Here is a 21,785-nt window from a genome sequence, read left to right as displayed (position 1 = left end):
GATCTTGAGCTTGTGTTTGAAAAAATGGTCAGAATTTTAAAAAAAATATTGTTAAGTCAGGGATTTATTTTAGGCCATTAAATTATTTTTAAATGAAATTACAGTACAATCAAAGCATTCCCATGCACAGGCCTGTGAGAAAGGCAAGTTGCTTCTGGTAATTTGTCTGAACTGAAAAACTTCTTTCATGGTGATTAGGTACTTGCATAGAAAGAAAAACCTGACGGGGGCGGGGGGGGGAAAAATCTAATCTATATAAACTTTTAAGTTTTAAAAGAGTAGCAGCAAAATAATCAAGCAATTATCATTTATCTGAACCCAAAGTTACAAAAATTCTCTTCATTGTACACAGACTACACATCTTACCATCCATTAGAACTCTGACTCTGAATTTTCTGGTGCTTTACACAGTATATAATACAGAAGTATACAGTACATCATTAAATAGGTTTGTTTTGTTTTGTTTTTTAGTATTAAAATATATTTAAACACCAACTTAATATTTTAATATAAATTTTCCTGTCTCCGTCTTGAGGTTTATGTACATAGGCAGTTTTACACGTTTCTTGAGCCGGAGGATATCGGGATGTGGGGGCAATGTAAGCATTCTTTGGTTGCCACATTCACTTGAGGCGACCTGTGGAGCACAAGATGAATGATAAGCATATCAGTAACATAAAGAACATAAGAAACAGGAGCAGGAGTCGGCCATATGGCCCCTTGAGCTTGCTCTGCCATTCAATAAGATCATGGTTGATCTTCTACCTCAACTCCACTTTCCCACCCTATCCCTATATCCCTTCATTCCCTTAGTGTCCAAAAATCTATCGATCTCAGTCTTGAATATACTCAACGACTGAGCATCCGCAGCCCTCTGGGGTAAAGAATTCCAAAGATTCACAACCCTCGGAGTGAATAAGTTTTTCTTCATCTTGGTCCTTATCTTGAGACTATGACCCCTAGTTCTGGACTCTCCAGCCAGAGGAAACAGCCTCTTAGCATCTACCCCGGCACCATTTCTGCTCCCACAATATTAAATGGAGCTTCACCATATCTAAAATCACTAAAACCAAGATGTCCAAACAAGTCATGTGTTTTTTTAAACTAACCGTAGTCCTTTTAAAACAAAAATCAATATCATTGATCTTGTTTCTCATGAATTTTGACAGAATCTCCATTTTGAAATCAGGACTCAACAGCCTGGTTATTCCATAGCCATTAAAGATGTACTGCTAATTGTTTTTAAAAGCATGATTTTAAAATTGTTGAAAAATTATGTTCTGTTGCTGGAAATTACTACAAGTAAGCTTTTTTTTCCTCAGTTAAGAAGTCTTTCGTTAGATTGTGATTATGGCATATGGTGCCTTTAACACTGTACACTGATAGCACAGAGCCACATTGATAGCTGCTGTCAGCAGAAAAGCAGACCAAAAACAGAATAAAACTCCCACACGTCAAATCTGAATCAGTATACAAAATTAGTAAGAACACATGTCAAGAAATGCTTTCATATTTTTTTCCTAAGCTCCCTCGATGACTCAGCAAATTTAGTCAGTAATTGAACCATACAGACCAGGAAGGTGTCTGGTTTGATAATAAGTCTGTGCTGAGCTAGCTGATCTCAGCAGTAGGGGCATTACAATAGGCTTCAGTGCCACTGGGTTGGCATGGAGTGAATCAGCTAGAGTTCCCACTCCTGATGGAATGCAGCCATCCCAACTGGAAATGTATATGTGTGCATCAGGTTCTCCGATCAATGATTTGGGAGCATATATCTCATGTACAGGCAGTGGAGACAATCTCCTCTCATGTGTTGCAGATATTGGATAGGTTTGAGGTGTGCAAACACATCTGCAACACCATGAAGGAGGTATGGCATGGCATGAAGAACACCGTGATATGTGGCCGTCCAGGAGATTTCTGCAGCGTTAGCACATCAGGAAGAGGTTCTAAAGTTGATCACTACTTCCGAAGTGTCAGCAAAGACTGTCGCTCTAGGTGCCCTCAAGAGCACCCTAGCTTGGGATTTCAAAAACTTAATCTCATTTTCAATGGGAGTTTCAATCTCATTGAAACGTATAAAATTCTTAGAGGGCTTGAAAGGTTAGATGCAGAGATGCTGTTTTCCCTGGTTGGAGAATGCAGAACTAGGGAGCATAGTCTTAGGATAAGGGGTGGGCGATTTAGGACTACGATGAGGAGGAATTTCTTCACTCAGAAGGTGGTGAATCTTTGGAATTCTCTACCCCAGAGGGCTGTGGATGCTCAGTTGTTGAGTGTATCCAAGACTGAGATAGATAGATTTTTGGACTCTAAGGGAATCAAGGGGTATGGGGATCGGGTGGGAAAGTGGATTGAGGTCGAAGTTCACCCATGATCTTATTGAACAACGGAGCAGGCTTGAGGGGCCGTATGGCATACTCCTGCTCCTATTTCTTATGCTCTTATGTAATTGGGAACATTCGGCCTGTGCACACACTGACCACTGGCCTAATTCAGTCCTGTGCCCCGCACTAGTGGTTTGCATGGAATGGTCATAGATGTTGTTGTTTCTTGTGATAGTGACAATGTGGCTGCATCAATCAAACCCCTTCCAATACCAGCACATGAGGGAGATTCTGGCCTGGGCCCAAGCAATATGACACCAGAAGCAGATCCTGCAAGGACATCGACATCACCAGTATAAAGAAACATGGGTGTATCTTGCCTCCCATAGTGTAACTCTAGCCCCTCTCTCTGAAGCATGTGGAAAAGCAAAGTGGACGTGTAATTGAGGGTGGGAGAAAATAGATTAAAGGAGTGAAAGCCTGAAAGGACAATGCAAAATGGGGACATAATAGGAAAGTCTGCCATTGTAGCTTTGTATTTGATTCTCAAAAAATCACAATATATTTTTTGGGGGGACAAAAAGGTGATGGTCAGGATCTCTATTCAACATTATATTTTAGGTCACAATGAGAAATTTTGAGGCCACCCCTTAGTATTAAATTTTTGGATTTTTTTTTGCAGATTTCCATGAAAAATTCTTACTAGAAAGTATTTGTTGACATGCATCAGAACTTGGTAGAAATACTCACCTAATGCCTTCTTGGGGCTTCCCTGCTCCTTACTTCACATTCAACATCCTGAAGTTCAAAAACCTCCACTTTGGAGTCTGTCTTTTTCTCATGATTCACATACGAGGAGGGTATGTGCGGTTCATCAAAGCAGTCTGACTCACTGTCCTCAAACCCTTCATGTGTGTATCCTCTAAATGTCTGCGATACACTCGGGTGCACAGCTAGCGTCACTGATGCTGTGGCGGTCACCGTAGTGAAAGGGTTACTTGGTCCAGGCACACTGGTAGAGTATGCTGGAAGTGTAGTCCTAGGATGGTGAGTCCTGTTGTTCTGAGACCTGTGTTGACTCCTAGAGGAATTAACAGGCTGGATGGGTTGAGCAACACCTCTGTTGTGCAATCCATTGTTGGAAGTCTGTTGCCTCCCTTCTCCTGCCTCTTGATGTGAGTCTTTAGGTTCTTGCCAGGCTAGCTGAGAACTAACAGAATCCACGGTAGGCCGAGGTTGTCCTTTTGAGTTTATGTGATTCTTCCTGTATGAGGAATCCTTAAGCTCTTTGTATGGCTTCACAATCTGTGGGTGAACATTAAAAACAATATATTCTACATATATATTTTTTTTCAACAAAGTTTTAATTTTTATTAAAATGACTGCATCAGTCTAGCACTGCATGCAGTTTTCTAAAAAGTTATACTAGCCTCTGAAACTGAGACCGTATCAGTCATTATGATCACTGAGCCCTATCAATGTAGAACTTGCAGACTGAATCATTATTTTCAGTAATATAAGGATAAAAGTAAAATGTTTGATTTGATATCTTCAGTGGAATTTTCCTCCACTAGTTATCAATGGGAAAATTCTAGCCATAGTTTCTTAATCTTAAGTACCTTTAAATATGCACATTGTTTACAAGAACAAACTTGAAATGTAACTCGCTATTCACCATTTTTAGGACAGGAGAGTAAGGTAGACAAGCATGTGGATATCTTTGTGGACACCAGCAATCCTTGCTTTGGTTGATGTTCTAGAAGGCACCATGAGCGGACACAGCGGTGATGATGGGGGAGTGGGGGTGGTCGGCGAATACCCCAGCCACTTTTCCTTTCCTCCTTAAAATGAGATTAGTGGGTCTTTCACGCAATGTGAGTGGAAATATGGTATTTTGAATCCACTACTTGTACATCGATTAATAAATATGGGACATAAGAATATATTAATGTCATTATGTTGGCTTTGATGTGTATTACCTAGAGACTAGCAACCTTTTAGTTCCCTTCTTTCCTTGTGGAAAAGGACTCAAATTCTATTTGTGGGCTCTCACCAAAAGCTGTGGTCAAGATGATTATCTCATTATATGGGCCGGTTGTGACTAAGCGGTGCAGCCCATTCCCATAGCCTACCATTTACTAACTCCTATCAAAATGCCAATAGAAAACAGAATATGTTTTGAATAATGAAGGAAGGCACTTACTGTGACTCGTGGGAAGTTAGGGTTGTTTCCAGACTCCACCAGTATCTGTGAGTGGGCTGGTGGGATGATGTATGCACTTTGGTCAAAGTGCTGCAGGTCCTCCTCGCTGATCCCAGACACTGTGGTCTCCGAGTAATATTCCGAATCGGAGGACTCAGAAAACGTACTGTGCTGACGTGGAAATGAACGGACATAGAAGCCATGATGGTTCATGGGTGGCGGAATAGGCTCGGGTGAAGGGGTTGGCAAACGACTGCCTCTATCTGCTGGAGTGACCTAGAGACAAAAAGATTTTAAAAATTTATGAATAAAAATAATATTAGGCTTTCTTGGTGGCTTTAAGAACGATTAGTGGTACAGATGACTCTGGGGTCCTGAATACACCTCACGTCCGATCACTCGATAATTTTTTTTTCAGATACACTTTTGCTATTTTTGTCTCTGGTTTTCTCTCATAGACTCCTGGGAGGGCGGGGGGGGGGGGAGGGTGAAGTACTTCAGGGCTTCTCCCGCTCTGTCGCAGTAACTTTGGTGGAAACCTCCATTTACGCACGCAAACGGGGCTTTGGCCGAACGCCCGCCTTATGGTGGCGGAGTGGGAGAAGTCCTGAGAAAATTCACCCTTCAAGACCACAAACCAATTGTAGCCAAAAGAATGAGTAGGCAGCCTGCTCCCAGGCTCCTACTATGGACTTGTATGAGAATTCTCTGGGCACAAGACTCCACAGAGAGATTGAGAAATTAGCAGTATTAGGGTTGCACCTGCATCCCACCAGTGTCCTGGTACTCTGCATCAGGCCTCGAGCATTCTGTCTCTCTTCTTCATCCAGTTGTGATATTGGTAAGATCATAGTAGCCCTGTTCACACTATACTTAAGACAGGGCAGCCCACTATCCAGTGACAAAGTCAAACAGACATAGCACTTTAAAATCACAATCTCTGTGGCATTATGTTACATGCGGAATAATAGATCTTCTGAAATGATTACAACAACAACAACTTGCATTTATATAGCGCCTTTAATGTAATGAAACGCCCCAAGGGGCTTCACAGGAGCGTTATTAAACAAAATTTGACACCGAGCCATATAAGGAGGTATTAGGACAGGTGACCAAAAGCTTGGTCAAAGAGGTAGGTTTTAAGGTGTGTCTTAAAGGAGGTGAGAGAGGCAGAGAGGTTTAGGGAGGGAATTTCAGAGCTTAGGGCCTTGGCAGCTGAAGGCATGGCCGCCAGTGGTGGAGTGATTAAAATCAGGGATGCGCAAGAGGCAAGAATTGGAGGAGCGCACACATCTTGGAGGGTGTAGGGCTGGAGGAGGTTACAGAGATAGGGAGGGGCGAGGCCATGGAGGGATTTGAAAACAAGGATGAGAATTTTAAAACCAAGGACTGGGAGCCAATGTAGGTCAGTGAGCACAGGGATGATGGGAGACCGGGACTTGGTGCGAGTTAAGCTCAAGTTTATGGAGGGTGGAACATGGGAGGCCGGCCAGGAGAGCGTGGAATAGTTGAGTCTAGAGGTAACAAAGGCATGGATGAGGGTTTCAGTAACAGATGAGCTGACGTAGGGGCGGAGACGGGCAATGTTACGGAGGTGGAAGTAGGCGGTCTTGATGATGCAGCAGATATGTGGTCAAAGGCTGAACCAGACGCCACGGTTGCGGGCGGTCTGGTTCAGCCTCAGACAGTGGCCAGGGAGAGGGGTGGAGTCAGTGGCTAGGGAATGGAGTTTGTGGCGGGGACCAAAGACAATGGCTTCAGTCTTCCCACTATTTAGTTGGAGGAAATTTTTGCTTATCCAGTATTGGATGTCGGACAAGCAATGTGACAAATGACGACAGTGGAGGGGTCAAGGGAGGTGATGGTGAGGTAGAGCTGGTGCCGTCAGCGTACATGTGGAATCTGACGTGTGTTCGGATGATGTCGCCCGAGGGGCAGCATGTAGATGGGAAGTAGGAGGGGACCAAGGATAGATCCTTGGGGGACTCCAGAGGTAACGGTGTGGGAGCTGGAACAGAAGCCATTGCAGGTGATTCTCTGGCTACGACTGGATAGATAAGAATGGAACCAGGCGAGCACAGTCCCACCCAGCTGCATGACAGAGGAGAGGCGTTGGTGGACGATGGTGTGGTCAACCGTGTCAAAGCTGCAGACAGGTCGAGAAGGATGAGGAGGGATAGTTTACCATGGTCACAGTCACATAGGATGTCATTTGTGACTTTGATATGACAGAGTAATAATCTCATCAAAGGTTTCACATGGTTTGTATACAAAATAATGGATACCTGGGAATGAGTTACCCCATGATTAGATTTAATCTAATCATGGGGTTCAGGTGAGGTCACAAACTGGGAGAGAGTCTGCTGAACCCCAAGACTAAGATTTCAGTCTGGAGTTACTCAGCTGCTGTGCTTATGGTGCAGATTCACAACAAACATGAATTTGTAATTCATGTATAAAAAGGGCCTGCTTCCAATTATATTAATTACCTTTACCGGGCAAAGCTCTCGTTACACAAAATTCAGTTTTCAATGCAAAAGAACCTAAATCTTGTTAGTCAAACACAAACATGCTTCTAAAAACAATTTGTATTTGCTGTTTGAGAAATACTCAGACAAACCTTGAATAAAGTTAATAGAATGGCACACTGGGATAATGTACTGGGAGGTAAACGTGGCAGAGAGGAGCTGATCTATAACATTGTCTTTAGAAAGGGTACAAATCGTGTGTTATAGAAAGTATGTTTTATCTGGGTTTGTTGTTACAATGGAACCATTGATAGGTTTGTTAGGGTATATCAAACTGTGGAAGGTGCTATATTGAGGATTTCAAAAGTGTAATAGTGAGGGATATGAGATATATCTGAGAGTGTTATAGTGAGTGAAGGAACAAAACATTTTGTACAGTTTCTCGATTATTGAGGTACCAATATATGTATGCTATATCACGGTCTTTTACACATCAGGGTATTATAGCAAATGATATGGGAAATATAAAAACATTGTGGTGTGGGCCATGAGCTTTGTCTTAAAGTGTTATATGGAGCATTGTGTATTATATCAGCGTGTGCTATGCCAGATTGTTATACTGGGTGTAATATACAGGGAGATTACTCTGTGGGTTTTTCAATTAATGAAGCAATAATAAACCATCCATACTATATCAGGAGTTGTACAATCCTAGAGACTGTTCTAGTGAGGGACATAGGAAATATTAGATGTGAGAGGACATCAGAGCATATCATATTGTACATGGTTTCTCTTTTAAAGAAGGAGCCATAAAGAATGTATATCAATTCAGGGGTTGGTGTCTATCAGGAAGTATTATGGGAGAGCTATGTGTTACATCAAAGTGTGTGTTATAGCAGAGAGTGTTATTGTGAGGGAATGATAAATTGTCAAAAGTAGGTATCAGGCAATCCCTAATTGAGAGATAGCTTTTCAGCCACATACTAATCTAGGGAGTGTGTGCCTCAATCATTAGGAAAACGAGCTTCCTGCATTTAACTCTCCATGCACCCAGCCAAATGAAACCTGTTATTACTGATTAGGATAAGGCTGAAGCCGATGCAGAGCAGATGGAAACATCCAAGCACCCTGAGGAAAATGAACCTTGCATATTAAATTTGGAGCACTAGTCAGATCCAACCATGGATCTTCTACTTTTGTAATATTGCTCCTCCCTCCACCTACTGCTATTAGAACAGCAAAGTGAGGGACGGCTGTGGGACAGTGCTGAAAGTTGCATGAACAACCTAAGTGGTGGGTGGGGCAAGACAGATACTAATACCATAAACTTATTAATATCAATACTGCAAAGTTTGGATTATGAGTCTTGCCAATGTGTATCACTCACCAATTTATTTCAAAATGAGCAGGAAGTGGCTATTGGCCTGTGGAAAAATCGAGCAGCCCTTGCACTCAGGTAAGTGCGGGGTCAGGAGCATCCTGTGGAAGAGGGGGGTGGGGCATGTACGAGGCAGGGGAGGTCTCAACTTTCCTTGTGCAGCCTGGAAGAGCCCCCACAAAGGAAAGTATAAAACTTATCTTGAATGGCCTCTTCAGACAGGGCTTCACCTCATGGGGAAAGCCGTAGCACCTCCCCACTTAGGCTGGAGTTAAAATTTCAGTCGGGGCCCAATTACGTTATCAGACTCTGATATGCATATTTAAAGAAGGACCCCGCCCATGTTAGTCGGGTAGTTCAGCCAGCTGTCCAGGAGCACTGGTAAAAATCAGAAAAGGTGGCATCCAGGCGGTACATAAGCGGTAAGACGCTCAGTGGATTTTAACTGCTAGAGTTAAAATCTACCCCAAGATATAACTTGCCACAACAAATCATTTGGCCAACTAATGATACACAGAATTACATTCATGTACATGTTTCAAGGGTGGCTCATTCTGTCAATGGATCTAAGCAGGTTCAATAAATCCAGACTTTGCTCTGCTTACCTCGGCTGGGGGTCCAATGACTGACAGCAAAACAGGAAGTAGAACCAGACCATTAAGGATGCCCAAAAATGTTAATATGGTCAAAACAGCAAAAAAATATCTGCAAATGGAGAGAGAACAGGAATTCATATTGTTAGAACACTCTCATTTTGATTTCATTTTATTATTTTAATTACATTTTACGCTCATCAACATGAGGCACAAACCTGGTATTTCCAAGCCAGTTAGGCTAGCATCCATAATGGCAAAAAGACTTAACAGTGAGGTTGAGGGTGGGTGTTGGTGATGGCAGTTTTGAAAGGGAAGGGGTCAGTGCCAGAGGACTGCAAACTATTTATCATATCGGCTATTATGAGAGCCAGTAAGGAAAGTTGGGTGATGAGGACTTTATTGGGAATGGGATCAACGAAGCCAAAGGTTGGTCTCATGGATGAGATGAACTTGGAGAAGATGAGAGGGAACCAAAGAGATAGGAGTTCAAGGCAAGAGTGTTGGAGGGACTGGGGGATGAGGGAAGGGGAAGGGGGAAACAGCAGAGGCAGCTAAACTGCTGGTGTGAATCCGTTCAGTAGAAAACTAAGCAGCCATCATGTGTTGGGTGGGTCATGGGAACATGGGGAGAGAAATGAAGCTGCTCAACTCTGTCCATCCTGACCAAATTGAAGACAATGTGGATGTGAAAATATGAATTACATCGAGTTTATGGCACAGAAACAGGCCATTCGGCCCAACTGGTCTATGCTGGTGTTAATGCTCCACACGAGCCTCCTCCCTCCTGACTTCATCTAACCCTATCAGCATACCCTTCTATTCCTTTCTCCCTCGTGTGCTTAGCTAGCTTCCCTTTAAATGCATCTATGCTATTTGCCTCAACTATTTGTTGTGGTATCACATTCCACATTCTTATCACTCTTTGGGTAAAGTTGTTTACCCTGAATTCCCTATTGGATTTATTAGCGACTATTTTATATTTATGACCTCTAGTTTTGGACTCTCCCACAAGTAGAAACCTTTTCATTATCTTAAAGACCTTTATCAAGTCACCCCTCAGCCTTCCCTGCTCTAGAGAAAAGAGTCCCAGCCTGTTCAGCCTTTCCTAGTAATTATATCCTCTCAGTTCTGGTATCAGCCTTATGAATCTTTTTTGCACCTTCTCCATTGTTTCTATATCCTTTTTATAATATAGAGACCAGAACTGTGCACAGTATTCTGAGTGTGTTCTAACCAAGGTTCTATATAAGTTTAACATAACTTCTCTGCTTTACAATTCTATCCCTCTGGTGCTTGGTTTGCCTTTTTTATGGCCTTATTAACCTGCTTCACAACTTTTAGTGATTTGTGTATCTCTTTGCTCTTCTACCCCATTTAGACCCTTATTATCCAAGCAATATGTGGCCTCCTCATGCATCCTACCAAAATGCACCACCTCACAATGTAGCTACATGATGCTGTTACCAGGCCACCCTCCCCGCACCCCCCCTCCTCAACACATATTCACCCCCCGCCCCCCCAGTGCTTTGAATGCACTGCGATCCCACATCTTTTGTCCGTGCATTGTGAAACTAGGTGGCATATCCCAAGGTCAGCTGTGATCTACATCTCCTGCTGTGTAAGTAAATTGGGAAAGGTTGTGAATAATTATGTCCAATTTCCCGTTTCAGGCCTGCTGGTCTGGAGGCATTAATTACAGAGCAAAGGGGCTCCACAGAAACTCCTCACTGTACTTAGAAGGATTAAGACATTTGGCTCGATTTCAAGTGAAATTCCTCAGCAGAAGGCTTAGCCCTATTCCCAGTGGCAGGCTCATCTATCATTACAGTCTTGGTACTTCCTGCACTGTGTGAGTATATGCGTGTGTGTGTGAGAGAGAGAGACTCAGTTCTACACTCAAGAAAAATCCTGTCTCCTTTTCACAATATCCCTCTCCTCATACATGGAACCCAGTATTCACTACTACTCCTTTAGAGGGGTCCTCATTTCAAACCCTCTTAAATGATGCAGAATGGAGCTGGAATATTTATTTGGGAGTTTAGATAAATAATTTGGAGATGCAGTGGAAAACTGTTCAGTGTTCAATTATATTGCCACAGATTATGCATTCAGAACCCACTTAAAAAGAAAACTTGTAGTGAATTTTGAACTTATCAATGCCAAGGGTGCCTGTTTAAAAAAAAAGAACTTGCATTGATATAGCACCTTTCAAAGCACTGTTGTAATGAAGGGAATGCAGCAGCCAATTTATGCAGAGTAAGGTCTCACCAACAGAAGTTAATGATCAGATAAACTGTTTTTAGTGATGCTGGTTGAGGAATAAATATTGGCCTGGACACCCAGAGAACTCCCCTGCTTTTCTTCGAAATGTGCTGTAGGATCTTTTACCTGTGAGGGCAGCCAGGGCCCTAATTTAATATCTCATCCGAAAGACAGGTGAGGCCAATGGAATACCTTTGGTGGATTTTATTTCCTTCCTTTTTGTCTTTGGGTTTAATACGGATCATCCTCAATATACCTTCTTTTAAGCGTTTGCTGATCATTTAAAATGTGCAGTAGCCTAACTTTTTTTTAAATGTAGGAATCGTTGCAAACTGGGAACTCAGGCACAGCTGCAGAACAGCAGTAACCTTTCTTCGAGTCTTTTCTGCCTTTTCTGCTTTAAAGCCTTTGAGCCCCATGTGTGCTGAGGAAGGCCAAGTGTTTATTTAACAGCACAGTAAGATAAGCAACAATATGCATTGCTTGGAATTCACAGCAATGGCACGCAACTCCGATGGAGCCTCAGGATCTGTCTCCCCGCCTCATTTAAAACAATTTTTTTTTTGGCTTATGAGTTTCCACTGTGGCTTGGTTATGTCTACACATGTTTGGGGGAGGGGCGGGGTGGTTGGTGATGAAACCTCTTGTATTACCATTTGTTAAAGGGGCCTTGGCATCTCATGAGGAGTTTTGTAGCTAAGGAGCCAGTGGTACAGCCATCCCAGCAGATAATAGGTCCACTATAATCTTGCTAACAGGGGTTGTCGAACTTCTGAAATTAATTTCAGGGGACAGAATTGGTCACAGCAGACCAAAACCAATCCACATGTCCCTTCTTCATGCCAATTTCCCTCTCACCCTGTAAAAACTAGCTGTGGCCCTGGCTTTTAAGACTGCTGATGAATCATTTAACAGAGGATTCTTGCAGTGATATTGCTGAGAAGCCAAACTACAGCCACTTTTTTTTTGATCCAAACTCCCTCTCATTTTACTGCTACCCTCACTTACTGCCAGAAAATTCATCAGACGGAATTTTTCGCATTGCTATTTGCTTCATTATGATCGCCACTTCAATGTTTGACTTCTACCAACACTGAGAACAGAGGGAAGAAAATGCTTTGCCTCAGCTTGTTCTCCTACCCCCTGTGCACCCCCCGTGATTTAGATCAGATCGCTGTGTGGGAGAATCACGAGACGTAAAGTCTCTCCCTATGACTCTGAGGCTCAGTCAGTTTAATTAGTCACAATACCAAGAGTAGTCATTGCTACAATATTCAATCCAGTGAGCCGTCCCTTCCTGGTGGCTGTGGGGTTAACACAATTTGACTTTGGTGGCAAATGAACATGTTGGCTGATCTCTCCCCCCCACCCCCACCCCCACCCCCCACCAAGAAAAAAATGAAGCATTGACTACCACCCCCCTTTGCCCTTTATAACAAGAGGGGCCCTCTTGTTACTGCAATCAGACAAGTAACCATCTTCTATTTATTTTACTTAAGCCAACAGTCTGAAAATCAATCGGTTGGCCTGTTGTACAGGACCTCCATGTAGGCAGCATGTCAGAATCTCGTTGTTTATGCTTTCTGTAATCTTTTCCATTCTGAGGAAGGCTCGCTGAAAAATGCAGAGTTTGTTCAGCTGTTTATGGTGCATGCACCAAAGAAGAAATATTTACAACAACTTCTTTACACTAACCCACGCTATCTGACTGGCTCTCTAAACAAGACCTCCCTGACTGAAAGTCTACCTTGTGGTTCATTTAGTTCAAATGTTTAAAAGAAAAATGACAGTTTGGGGTTTCAAAATAGTATCTCTGTTTCTCATCATATCTAAATGATGCGGAGTGGAAATTTTTTTTTCTCTGTTTTTCTATTAACTTTTAGATCCTTCTCCCTCTGCCACCTATGCATGGTTCTCTGTGATCAACTGGATAGCCAGGCAACCTACTCCCAATCCTCTGCCAATGTTACTCTGCAATGCTGTGGGTTGACTCACATTCTGGTTTTCATTCTGTCATTGTCCAATATGATGCCGACTTATGAGAGCACCTTATGGGGGAATATCGCATTAGAACCTCATCAGGAATTTCAACCTCCTTCTTCTCCTCCCCAAAATAACCAACACAGGCAAAGGATTTTACTTGGTTTTTAATATTTATTTTGTGACTGGCCAACTGATTTACTTGTACTGTCGTGAATAAAATGTGTTTTTCGTGAACTAATGGGCTTCGTTACACTGCAGGATCTCTAAAACTTAGGCAACAAAATGAAGTGGTCAAAATGACTTCTACTATTTTAGTGTTTTATTTTGGCTGTGATATATGGATCGATAGTGTCAGCCTTGGCTCAGTGGTAGCACTCTCACTTATAAGTCAGAAAGTTGTGGGTTCATGCCCAACTAGAGACTTGAGCACATAGCCCAGTTTGGCACTTCGGAGTAGTACTGAGGGAGTGCTGCACTGTAGGAAGTGCTGTCATTCGGATGAGACGTCTGCCCTCTCAGGTGGATGTAAAAGATCCCATGGCACTATTTGGAGAAGAGCAAGGGAGTTCTCCCTGGTGTCCTGGCCAATATTTATCCCTCAAGCAACACCAAAAACAGATTATTTAATTGCTGCTTGTGGGACCTTGCGGTGTACAAATTGGCTGCTGCGTTTCCTACATTACAACAATGACTACATTCAAAAGTACTTCAATGGCTTTGAAGGCTTTGGAATGTCCTGAGGTCACGAAAGGTGCTATATAAATGCAAGTTTTTTCATCAAACATGCTGTGGTTGACTGAAAAGGCATTTTAAAAAATGGATGCAGGAAGTGATGACAATCAAATTATCTTTATTTTATTTTTGCTATTACTTTACAGCCTAAAATCTTAATTGATATTTCTGTTTGGCAAGGCATCTGGAATAGTTTCAGCCTCTGAAATAGAAAACAGTGACAGCTGGATGGCATTTCCAATTTGGGACTGGATTTCAAGAGTGACAAATTTCATCTGGAATCAAACCTCTCCCTTCCCTGTGTACTGGCCTCCAGAGATATGCTGGGTCCCATCTGAGCCAATGGAGCAGTAACTCCCAGTAGAGGGAATCCCTGCCCTGACTCTGGCCCTAGATGACATCTGCCCTGTAGGGGATGGTGGAGGTTCTGCTCCATAAAAGACAAGTCAAAAACTCTGGGTCTCCCTTGTTTTCCAGTGGGTTCTGCCAGAGATACAGCAGTGCCCCAAGGAATTTGGGCCCCTCTGGGTCCCGTAGCCACCAAGGGTGATCTGGAAAACCTTCAGGCAAATGGCATTGTCAGGTTGCCTGCCTGCCTGCCTCCCCTCTCTAACTGGGATATAATGTATGGTTCAAGGAAGAAAGGATGCACATACAGAAGGGACAGGGAGAAAACAAAAATTAGATTTTAAATTTTATAGAACACTCAAAATCTCAGCAGTTCCACCTTACTCAAAGTGATGGATTTGAGATTCAGAACATTAGTCGCAGCCCCCTCCGGAAGGCAGTGTCTTCCAGTCTAACTTCTGTTCTGGGAACACTTATGGACTGGATATCTACTCAGTGTCATAGGTTACGTCAATCAAATGAGCAGGAATGACAGCTGAGTTTCACCCTTACAGAGAGCAATGAAAGAGGCTTAAATCACTATCACATATGGATGTCAATCCCCCACAGACACTGGAAGCTGCTTCAGCACCTCCACAACTCTATTGCAGACATTCTGTTCTATCTTTTGCATGATTAAAAGAATACAGTTTATTAATGTTAACATTCAAAGAATATTTAACCCTGAAATAATAATAACTGAGGTGCTGTATCACTTTGAGGATAAAGAACGTTTCAGTGATCGCATCATTCCTTTAAAACATGTTCGCTTTTTTGTTTTAAAAAGCTGCCTCACCCTACCTTGTTTACCGTCCCCAATACCACAAACTATTTCCCATGCCAGCGACGCCCACATCCCATGAATGAATTTAAAAAAAGGAGAGAGTGCCTATAGGTGGCCTACTCCCAAGCCTGTGTAAATATCACTCTGAATTTCTCTACTGTCGTAAAAGAAGGGGAAAGGGCTCCTTCCCCTCCATCTCAGGGTTGGTCACTCTCCACTGAAGGGAAGTACTTGCCTCACCCTTATCCTCTCCCAATCTCCCTTCTGGGTTGGGCGGGGTGGGGGGGGGGGAGGAAGAAAGAAAAATCACTGATTTATAACATATATTTTCAATGCTGCAGGTGAATCTAGTTCTTTTAAAGTCAACTGTAAATTGCACTGATTAATCTCACTAATCTCCCAAATGACGAGTTGCCATTTTCAGGTATGCCACCAGGTTGGGGGAGGAAGGGGCACAGGGCAAGAGGAAGTGCCAGATGAAGGCTAGGCACTTCCTGACAGTGGAAGGGTGGAGGTAAAACAGCAATTTTTTTTCAGATGAGATGGAGGAAGTTAAGACATGCAAGAGGTTTTTCCTTTTTTTCCCCAGAAGATTCCTGTTTTTGCATCATATGCATAATGTAATTATCCAACCTCTTGATCAGTCCCCACTCTGGAGACGCTATTGCGGTCAGTGAAAACACAAGCCAATAATGACGCACACAAACTGTAATAGTATAAGAGGCAGGGTCCCTTGTGCAGGAAGGAGCTGTGCCCAGGATGGCAATTGTCCAACAATTCTGTATCTGGCTCCTGCAGTCATTAGATTGGATTGGATTTCCACCTTCTGAAGTATACGAGTTACTGGGGCATGATACCGCTAAGATCCCCCCAGAGTTACAGGAGTACAACACTTCTAACATTCTCCCAGTGTTACAAGAATGCAACACCATTAACATACCCCCGGTGACAACAAGATTTTCATAGAAGTTTGAACATGCTCCCACTTTCCCGCTGAGCCAGTCAATCTGCATGTGAAAGGATTTGTGCCCATTGATGGTTGAAGAGTGGGGGGAATGTGAGATTTCTCATCACCCTACGACACTGGTAGAGTAAAAGATTTAACCGCAAGTTCCGACATGGTCAGTACCCATACTGGAATGGATGAGGAAGAGTGAGGGACTGAATAGAGTTCATGTACTTTGCCACAGAGGCACAATGAAGCTGAACCTCTGAGAAAAAATTGGCATAACCCACGACTGTCTATTTTCTAGTGGATGGTTGCACAGCTGCATTGACAGACACCTGATAAGAGTCTTCTGGGGCTATTTTAACTTAACTCGCCAGTCAGGAAACTGATGGGATCGGGTGCGATGCTGGTTTTACACCCCGCCCTATTTTACTCTCCATTAAAGTCAACGAAGTGTAATATCAAGGGGGGGGAGGGGAGGGGGGTATAAATCCAGTGTTCCATCCCATCCCATCTGCTTCCCACCAAATGAGTTAAACTAAAACTGGCCCCATTTTCTCACCCTCTCGGTTGAGGAATGGTATTTAATTATATAAGCAGCAAGGGAAACAACTTTAAAAATGGAATTGAAAAAAATAGTTTAAAAAAAAAAGTTAATCCATTTCTGGCTTATTTGTGGTGGATAATGTTAAGAGAAATCTTATGTTTGTCCCTACTGGGACTCCATTCAAAACCTACCGAATAATGAAGTCAAACTCAGAACCAGCCAACATCAGGACCCCGAGTAGTGTGGAGATTGCCCCATCTATCACTGGTGCAAACATGTGTTCCAGTGCCACAGCGGAACGCAGATTCCTATTCCCAATGGCAGTCAGAAAACCCTATTGTGTAATAAATATTACATATTTATATTAATGGTCAAATTGTAGAACCATGAAGACATGCAAGAGGTTTTTCCTTTTTTAAACACACCATTAAGTTAAAAATTAAATTAACAGGATTTACCAATAACTCAAATGAATCTGCTAAATACCCCAGATGTTTATTTTTCTCTTGCTACAAAAAGGAAAACACTTTTTTTTAGATTGTTGTATCTACAATGGTTATCAATATTAAGTCCACCCCGCGGCTAAATTATTGTGCTCTAAATTTAAATATTTATCAGCACCAACACCAACTTGAATTTATATAGCGCCTTAAAAGTAGAAAAACGTCCCAAGGTAATTCACAAAAGTGTAATCAGACAGAAATCGATACTGAGCCAAAGAAGAATATATTAGGAGGGGTGACTAAAAACTTGGTCAATTAGATAGTTTTTAAGAAGGTTCTTAAAGGAGAGGGAGGTGGAGAGGTTGAGAGGTTTAGGGAGGGAACATCAGAGTTTAGGGCCTAAAACAGCAGAAGGCACGGCTGCCAATGGTGGGGGTGAAGGGAGTGGGCGGTGCACAAGAGGCTAGCATTGGAGGAACACAGGGATAGGAGAGAAATTAGAGGAAGACATGGGTTCAGCACCAAGACTTGAATGTGAGCAAAAGTCATTGCCTTGGGATGAGATGTAGTTGTCTTTGTTAGTAGGCATACATTTTCACATTGTTCACCTGATGAAGGAGGTAGCCTCCGAAAGCTTGTGAATTTAAAATAAAATTGCTGGACTATAACTTGGTGTTGTAAAATTGTTTACAATTGTCAACCCCAGTCCATCACCGGCATCTCCACATCATTAGTAGGCATACACAAGACTGTGGTGATCTACTTACCAGAGCTACATGGACAGTGAATTCCACTCCAATCCCAACAGATGCAATAAGGATCACCACAGGAATTGCACTCAGTTTGATGCCCATCAGTCCCATAATTCCAAACAGCTCCACTGTCATCATTGCCAGAATAAATACCTTCAGATAAACAAGAGGTGAAGATCTTAGACTTGTATGGATAGCAAGAATTCTCAATGGCTTGGACCTAGGTGGCAAGAAGTCCATGTGCAATGGGTAGTGTCACCAGGGTTAAATACCTTACAAGACATTTTACCATATATATGTATAGTGGGTGAGTGAAATGACACTGCTAATTTATTACATTTAATCACAATTTCCATTAAAAACTAGGATTCAGAGTACAAAGAAGAGAAGAAATTGTAATAGTTTGTGCCACTGTAGATACAGGAACAAAAATGCACTATTTGGTTTTAGTTGAGGAACTAATCAGTGGAACAGAAGTCACAGAATACAAAAAATCACATTCTGCTGGACAGGAATGAAAATGGTGGATAAAAGCACAGACATTATTCAGAATCTGGTGAGCTTTTTTTAAAATCATATCAGAGTAGGAAAATATCTTGTCCTTGGCTCGCTGGTGTTGAATTTGCCAAAGTTTGTAGTCCTTCCCCCATTATAATGCTATCTTTTAGAGTCATATAGAAAATAAGTTGAAAAAGGATACAGAATTTGTGTCATAAGGGCAAAGTTTAATATGGGTACTCCACTAGGTTGCAAGCTATAAAAATGTGTTAGATAAGTCAAGATATAAAGGGAGTATTTTATTTTTAATTATTCATATTTGCTCACTTATGTGGGTGGCAGAATAATTTGAGAAAAATATGTTGCTCCCCTTGCTTTCAATGGGCTGTTCCACTGATGATGTCATGGATTGAATTACTGCAGGTTTCCCGCATTATCCCTTCAATTAATTACATCGTCCAATGGAACAGTTCATAGAAAAAGAGGGGAAAAATCATAATTTTGGTATTAACATTTAAGGTATATTCAAGATTTTGAATATTTGAACAACTAAGGGACTTCCTTGTTGACAGAATCAGAAAAGCTTCCTGTAAGTTCTAGGATATACTTTAAGGGTTAACTTCAAAAGGGGAGAGGAGAAAGGTGTTGCCCTTTGGTAGGAAAATGCTGAAGCAAGGGGTTTGTTTATAATCTGTGCTTTTATCTTCTGCTGCGAGCTATTTAAATGTAAATTCCTCCAGCCCCTTCTAGCCCAGACCTGGAGAAGATGAGGTTAGCAGCAAGCAAGCATTCTCTCTGAACCTTGCTGCCACTATCATCTGTTAGGCATCGAGTTACAGGGGCCTCCTGTGATTCAATGTTTACAAGGAATGTCTACCACCTTTAAAGTGGGGACAAGTAAATCTTTTGTTTCCATTTTCTATTTCACAGAACTCTTTTTCACAAGTTGAAGCCGTACACATATGGCTGCATGACTACAGTGAACAGCCAAGGTTTTGTGTGCCTGTATGAAAAATTTGTTCTCTCTTTTCTTTTTTGGCTTCCCTGTACCTAGGTTATGATAAGATTCTTGCTTTGAAGTTAGCACAAGGCAGGTTTTGTCACGCATAGCCTGTTGTTTGACTAGCGCAAAAGGAACCATAGATAACTTTAAATTCCTTCATAATGAAATTGAATACGATTACTCTACATGGATGAGTTTCCAGCATGTCACTGTTATAAAGGACATTGTCACTACTGTAGCTAAGCATCAAATAACAAGCAAAATCTATATTTTAAAAATTCAAATAAATGTTTTTTTAAAAAAGATTTTTGAAGAAGAAAAAATATTACTAAGGTAGTGTGTTTGTGCACAAACATATTGTGCCATAAAATGGGAGGAAAATAGTTCACATTCAAGATATACTCGTCTTCCCTTCCTGCACAGTTATTTTCCAATCTCAGCTGTGCCAAAATAAAGGCTGGTGGTCCCTGCTCCTCAAGGGTAGGAGGAACACTGAAGGGCAGCTCATCCTTCAGCCTTGTTGCTGGTGCATGTTGACTGTTCAGTGGCTGACTAATGAGCATTATTGTAAAAAAATGCAAGTGGGGATCAAGTGGTTCTCATAACTTGCCTGCCTTCCTGACTGACCAATAGTACTCAGCATGGTGAACCAAAATGAGGGGAGAACATTTTCCTTAATAAGTATAAAAGGACGTCTGCCCCATATTCAGATAGCTTGTCAACACTTCAAGACCTGCTCATTAAATTGTTGGTTTATACATAATAGTATTATAGACCAAATATATTTCATTACCTATTAGACAACCAATTAGTATAACCCATAAAAATTATTTTAATCCATTTACTGCCCCAATGTGTTCATGCTGTTGCAATTTGTGGTGGTGCATTTTTATAATATAGGTTCTAAAGTTCAAACAAATCAACAGGGTGATGGCGTTATAACAAATAGAGGCTTTTTACTTTACAATTCCACATGTGTTCAAGCCCATCAGCTTGTGAAGTTGAGGAAAGGTGGAATCTAATAGATGCCTGGGAGTAAGTTACAAGGCTGTAATTGAATGGAGGGAGTTGAGATGACATCACAAACTACAAGAATGAAACTTGAGTATTTTGTGAACATCATCTAAAACCCCTCAATTCATTTACATCCTAACTTAATCCCAGGAATTTATTCTTTTCCATTTTTTGAACTCAGTATAACCACATTTACTTTAAAGAACATAATGGTTTCTCTAGTTGCACTTTTAGTATTTTAGTGAGTACAAAGAACTGGTGCTGGTGGCGTTGAGCTGGTGTGATAAGGGATCTGAGAAATGTTGTGTGGATCATTTACTTGCTGGATAAACTTGCTGAGCTATTGGGCAGCAAGATAATAGATTTGTGGAATAAGTCACCATAGAAGGCCATTAGAGCAACAGTTTAAACTAGTTCAAGATACAACGAGGTACTTTATTGGAGAGAGGATTAGGTAAGATGATGGATTGATTGGGCTGATGTATCAGAAAGGGATAGGCTTGTTGAACCTAATGGGTGTTTTCTGATCCTAAGAAATGTTCATGTTCTTCAGTAATTACTATCAATTCCACATCATGTATTAGGAGCTGTTTTACAACATTATGATACTACACCAGTGTTACAAAGGAACTGACTGACAAGATTAAAAGATTTTGCAGAGAAATAATAACCTCTTTTTACAGGGTAATAACTTTGCATAAAATATATAATACAAGTCCGAGTCACAGTTGTATAAAACTCTTGTGTATGTCTGATTATGCCTCTGTGAAGCGCCTTGGGATGTTTCTCTGTGTTAAAGGCATTATATAAATGTAGTTTTTGTTGTTACATATCAAAGAAAGACTTGTAATTATATAGCGCCTTTCACAACCTCAGGACATCACAAAGTGCTTTACAGCCAGTGAAGTAATGTAGGAAACACAGCAGCCAATTTGCACACAGTCTCACAAACAGCTATGAGATAATGACCAGATCATTTGTTTTTTTAATGACGTTGGTTGAGGGATAAATATTGGCCAGGACACCGGGGGGAGCTCCCCTGCTCTTCTTCGAATAGTGCTATAGGATCTATGCCACCTGAGATGGCAGACAGGACCTCAGTCTCACATCTCTTCCGAAAGATGGCACCTCTGACAGAACAGCACTCCTCCAATATTGCACTGGAATGTCAGCCTAGATTTTGTGCTCAAGTCTCTGGAGTGGGACTCGAAACCCACAACCTTCTGACTCAGAGGTGACGTGCTACCACTGAGCCACAACTGACACAAAATTGCAAAATTTTATCCATTCTACATTTCTCAATGTCTGCAGATTCTTTTCCAAAAGAATTAGTTTTCTGCAGTTTCCTCTTGAAGCTGGACTTGCTTTTCATGGTATTATTAACTGGGCCTTGGAAAAATGCCTTGCGGTGACCCCTCCTGGTCAGTAGGCCTCCCCCTCCTTACTGTGAAATCCTTCC

General features: G+C 41.8%; 1 protein-coding gene across 1 annotated transcript in view; it reads right to left on the bottom strand.

The window, feature by feature from the left end:
* Positions 1–442: 442 nt before the first annotated feature.
* Positions 443–21,785, bottom strand: part of ptch2 (patched 2) — a 145,669-nt gene continuing 124,326 nt past the window's right edge. Inside the window, exons 23-28 of the mRNA XM_067989586.1 lie at positions 17,827–17,964; positions 16,808–16,950; positions 8,982–9,081; positions 4,531–4,806; positions 3,078–3,632; positions 443–637 (exon numbers count right to left, since the gene is read on the bottom strand). Coding sequence (XP_067845687.1) covers positions 3,078–3,632; positions 4,531–4,806; positions 8,982–9,081; positions 16,808–16,950; positions 17,827–17,964 — 1,212 coding nt within the window. The 3' untranslated portion in view covers positions 443–637. The remainder of the gene's footprint in view (positions 638–3,077; positions 3,633–4,530; positions 4,807–8,981; positions 9,082–16,807; positions 16,951–17,826; positions 17,965–21,785) is intronic.

This window comes from Heptranchias perlo, chromosome 9 (assembly GCF_035084215.1).
Source record: "Heptranchias perlo isolate sHepPer1 chromosome 9, sHepPer1.hap1, whole genome shotgun sequence".
Lineage (NCBI taxonomy): Eukaryota > Metazoa > Chordata > Chondrichthyes > Hexanchiformes > Hexanchidae > Heptranchias > Heptranchias perlo.
This window is presented reverse-complemented; position numbering and strand designations above follow the sequence as displayed.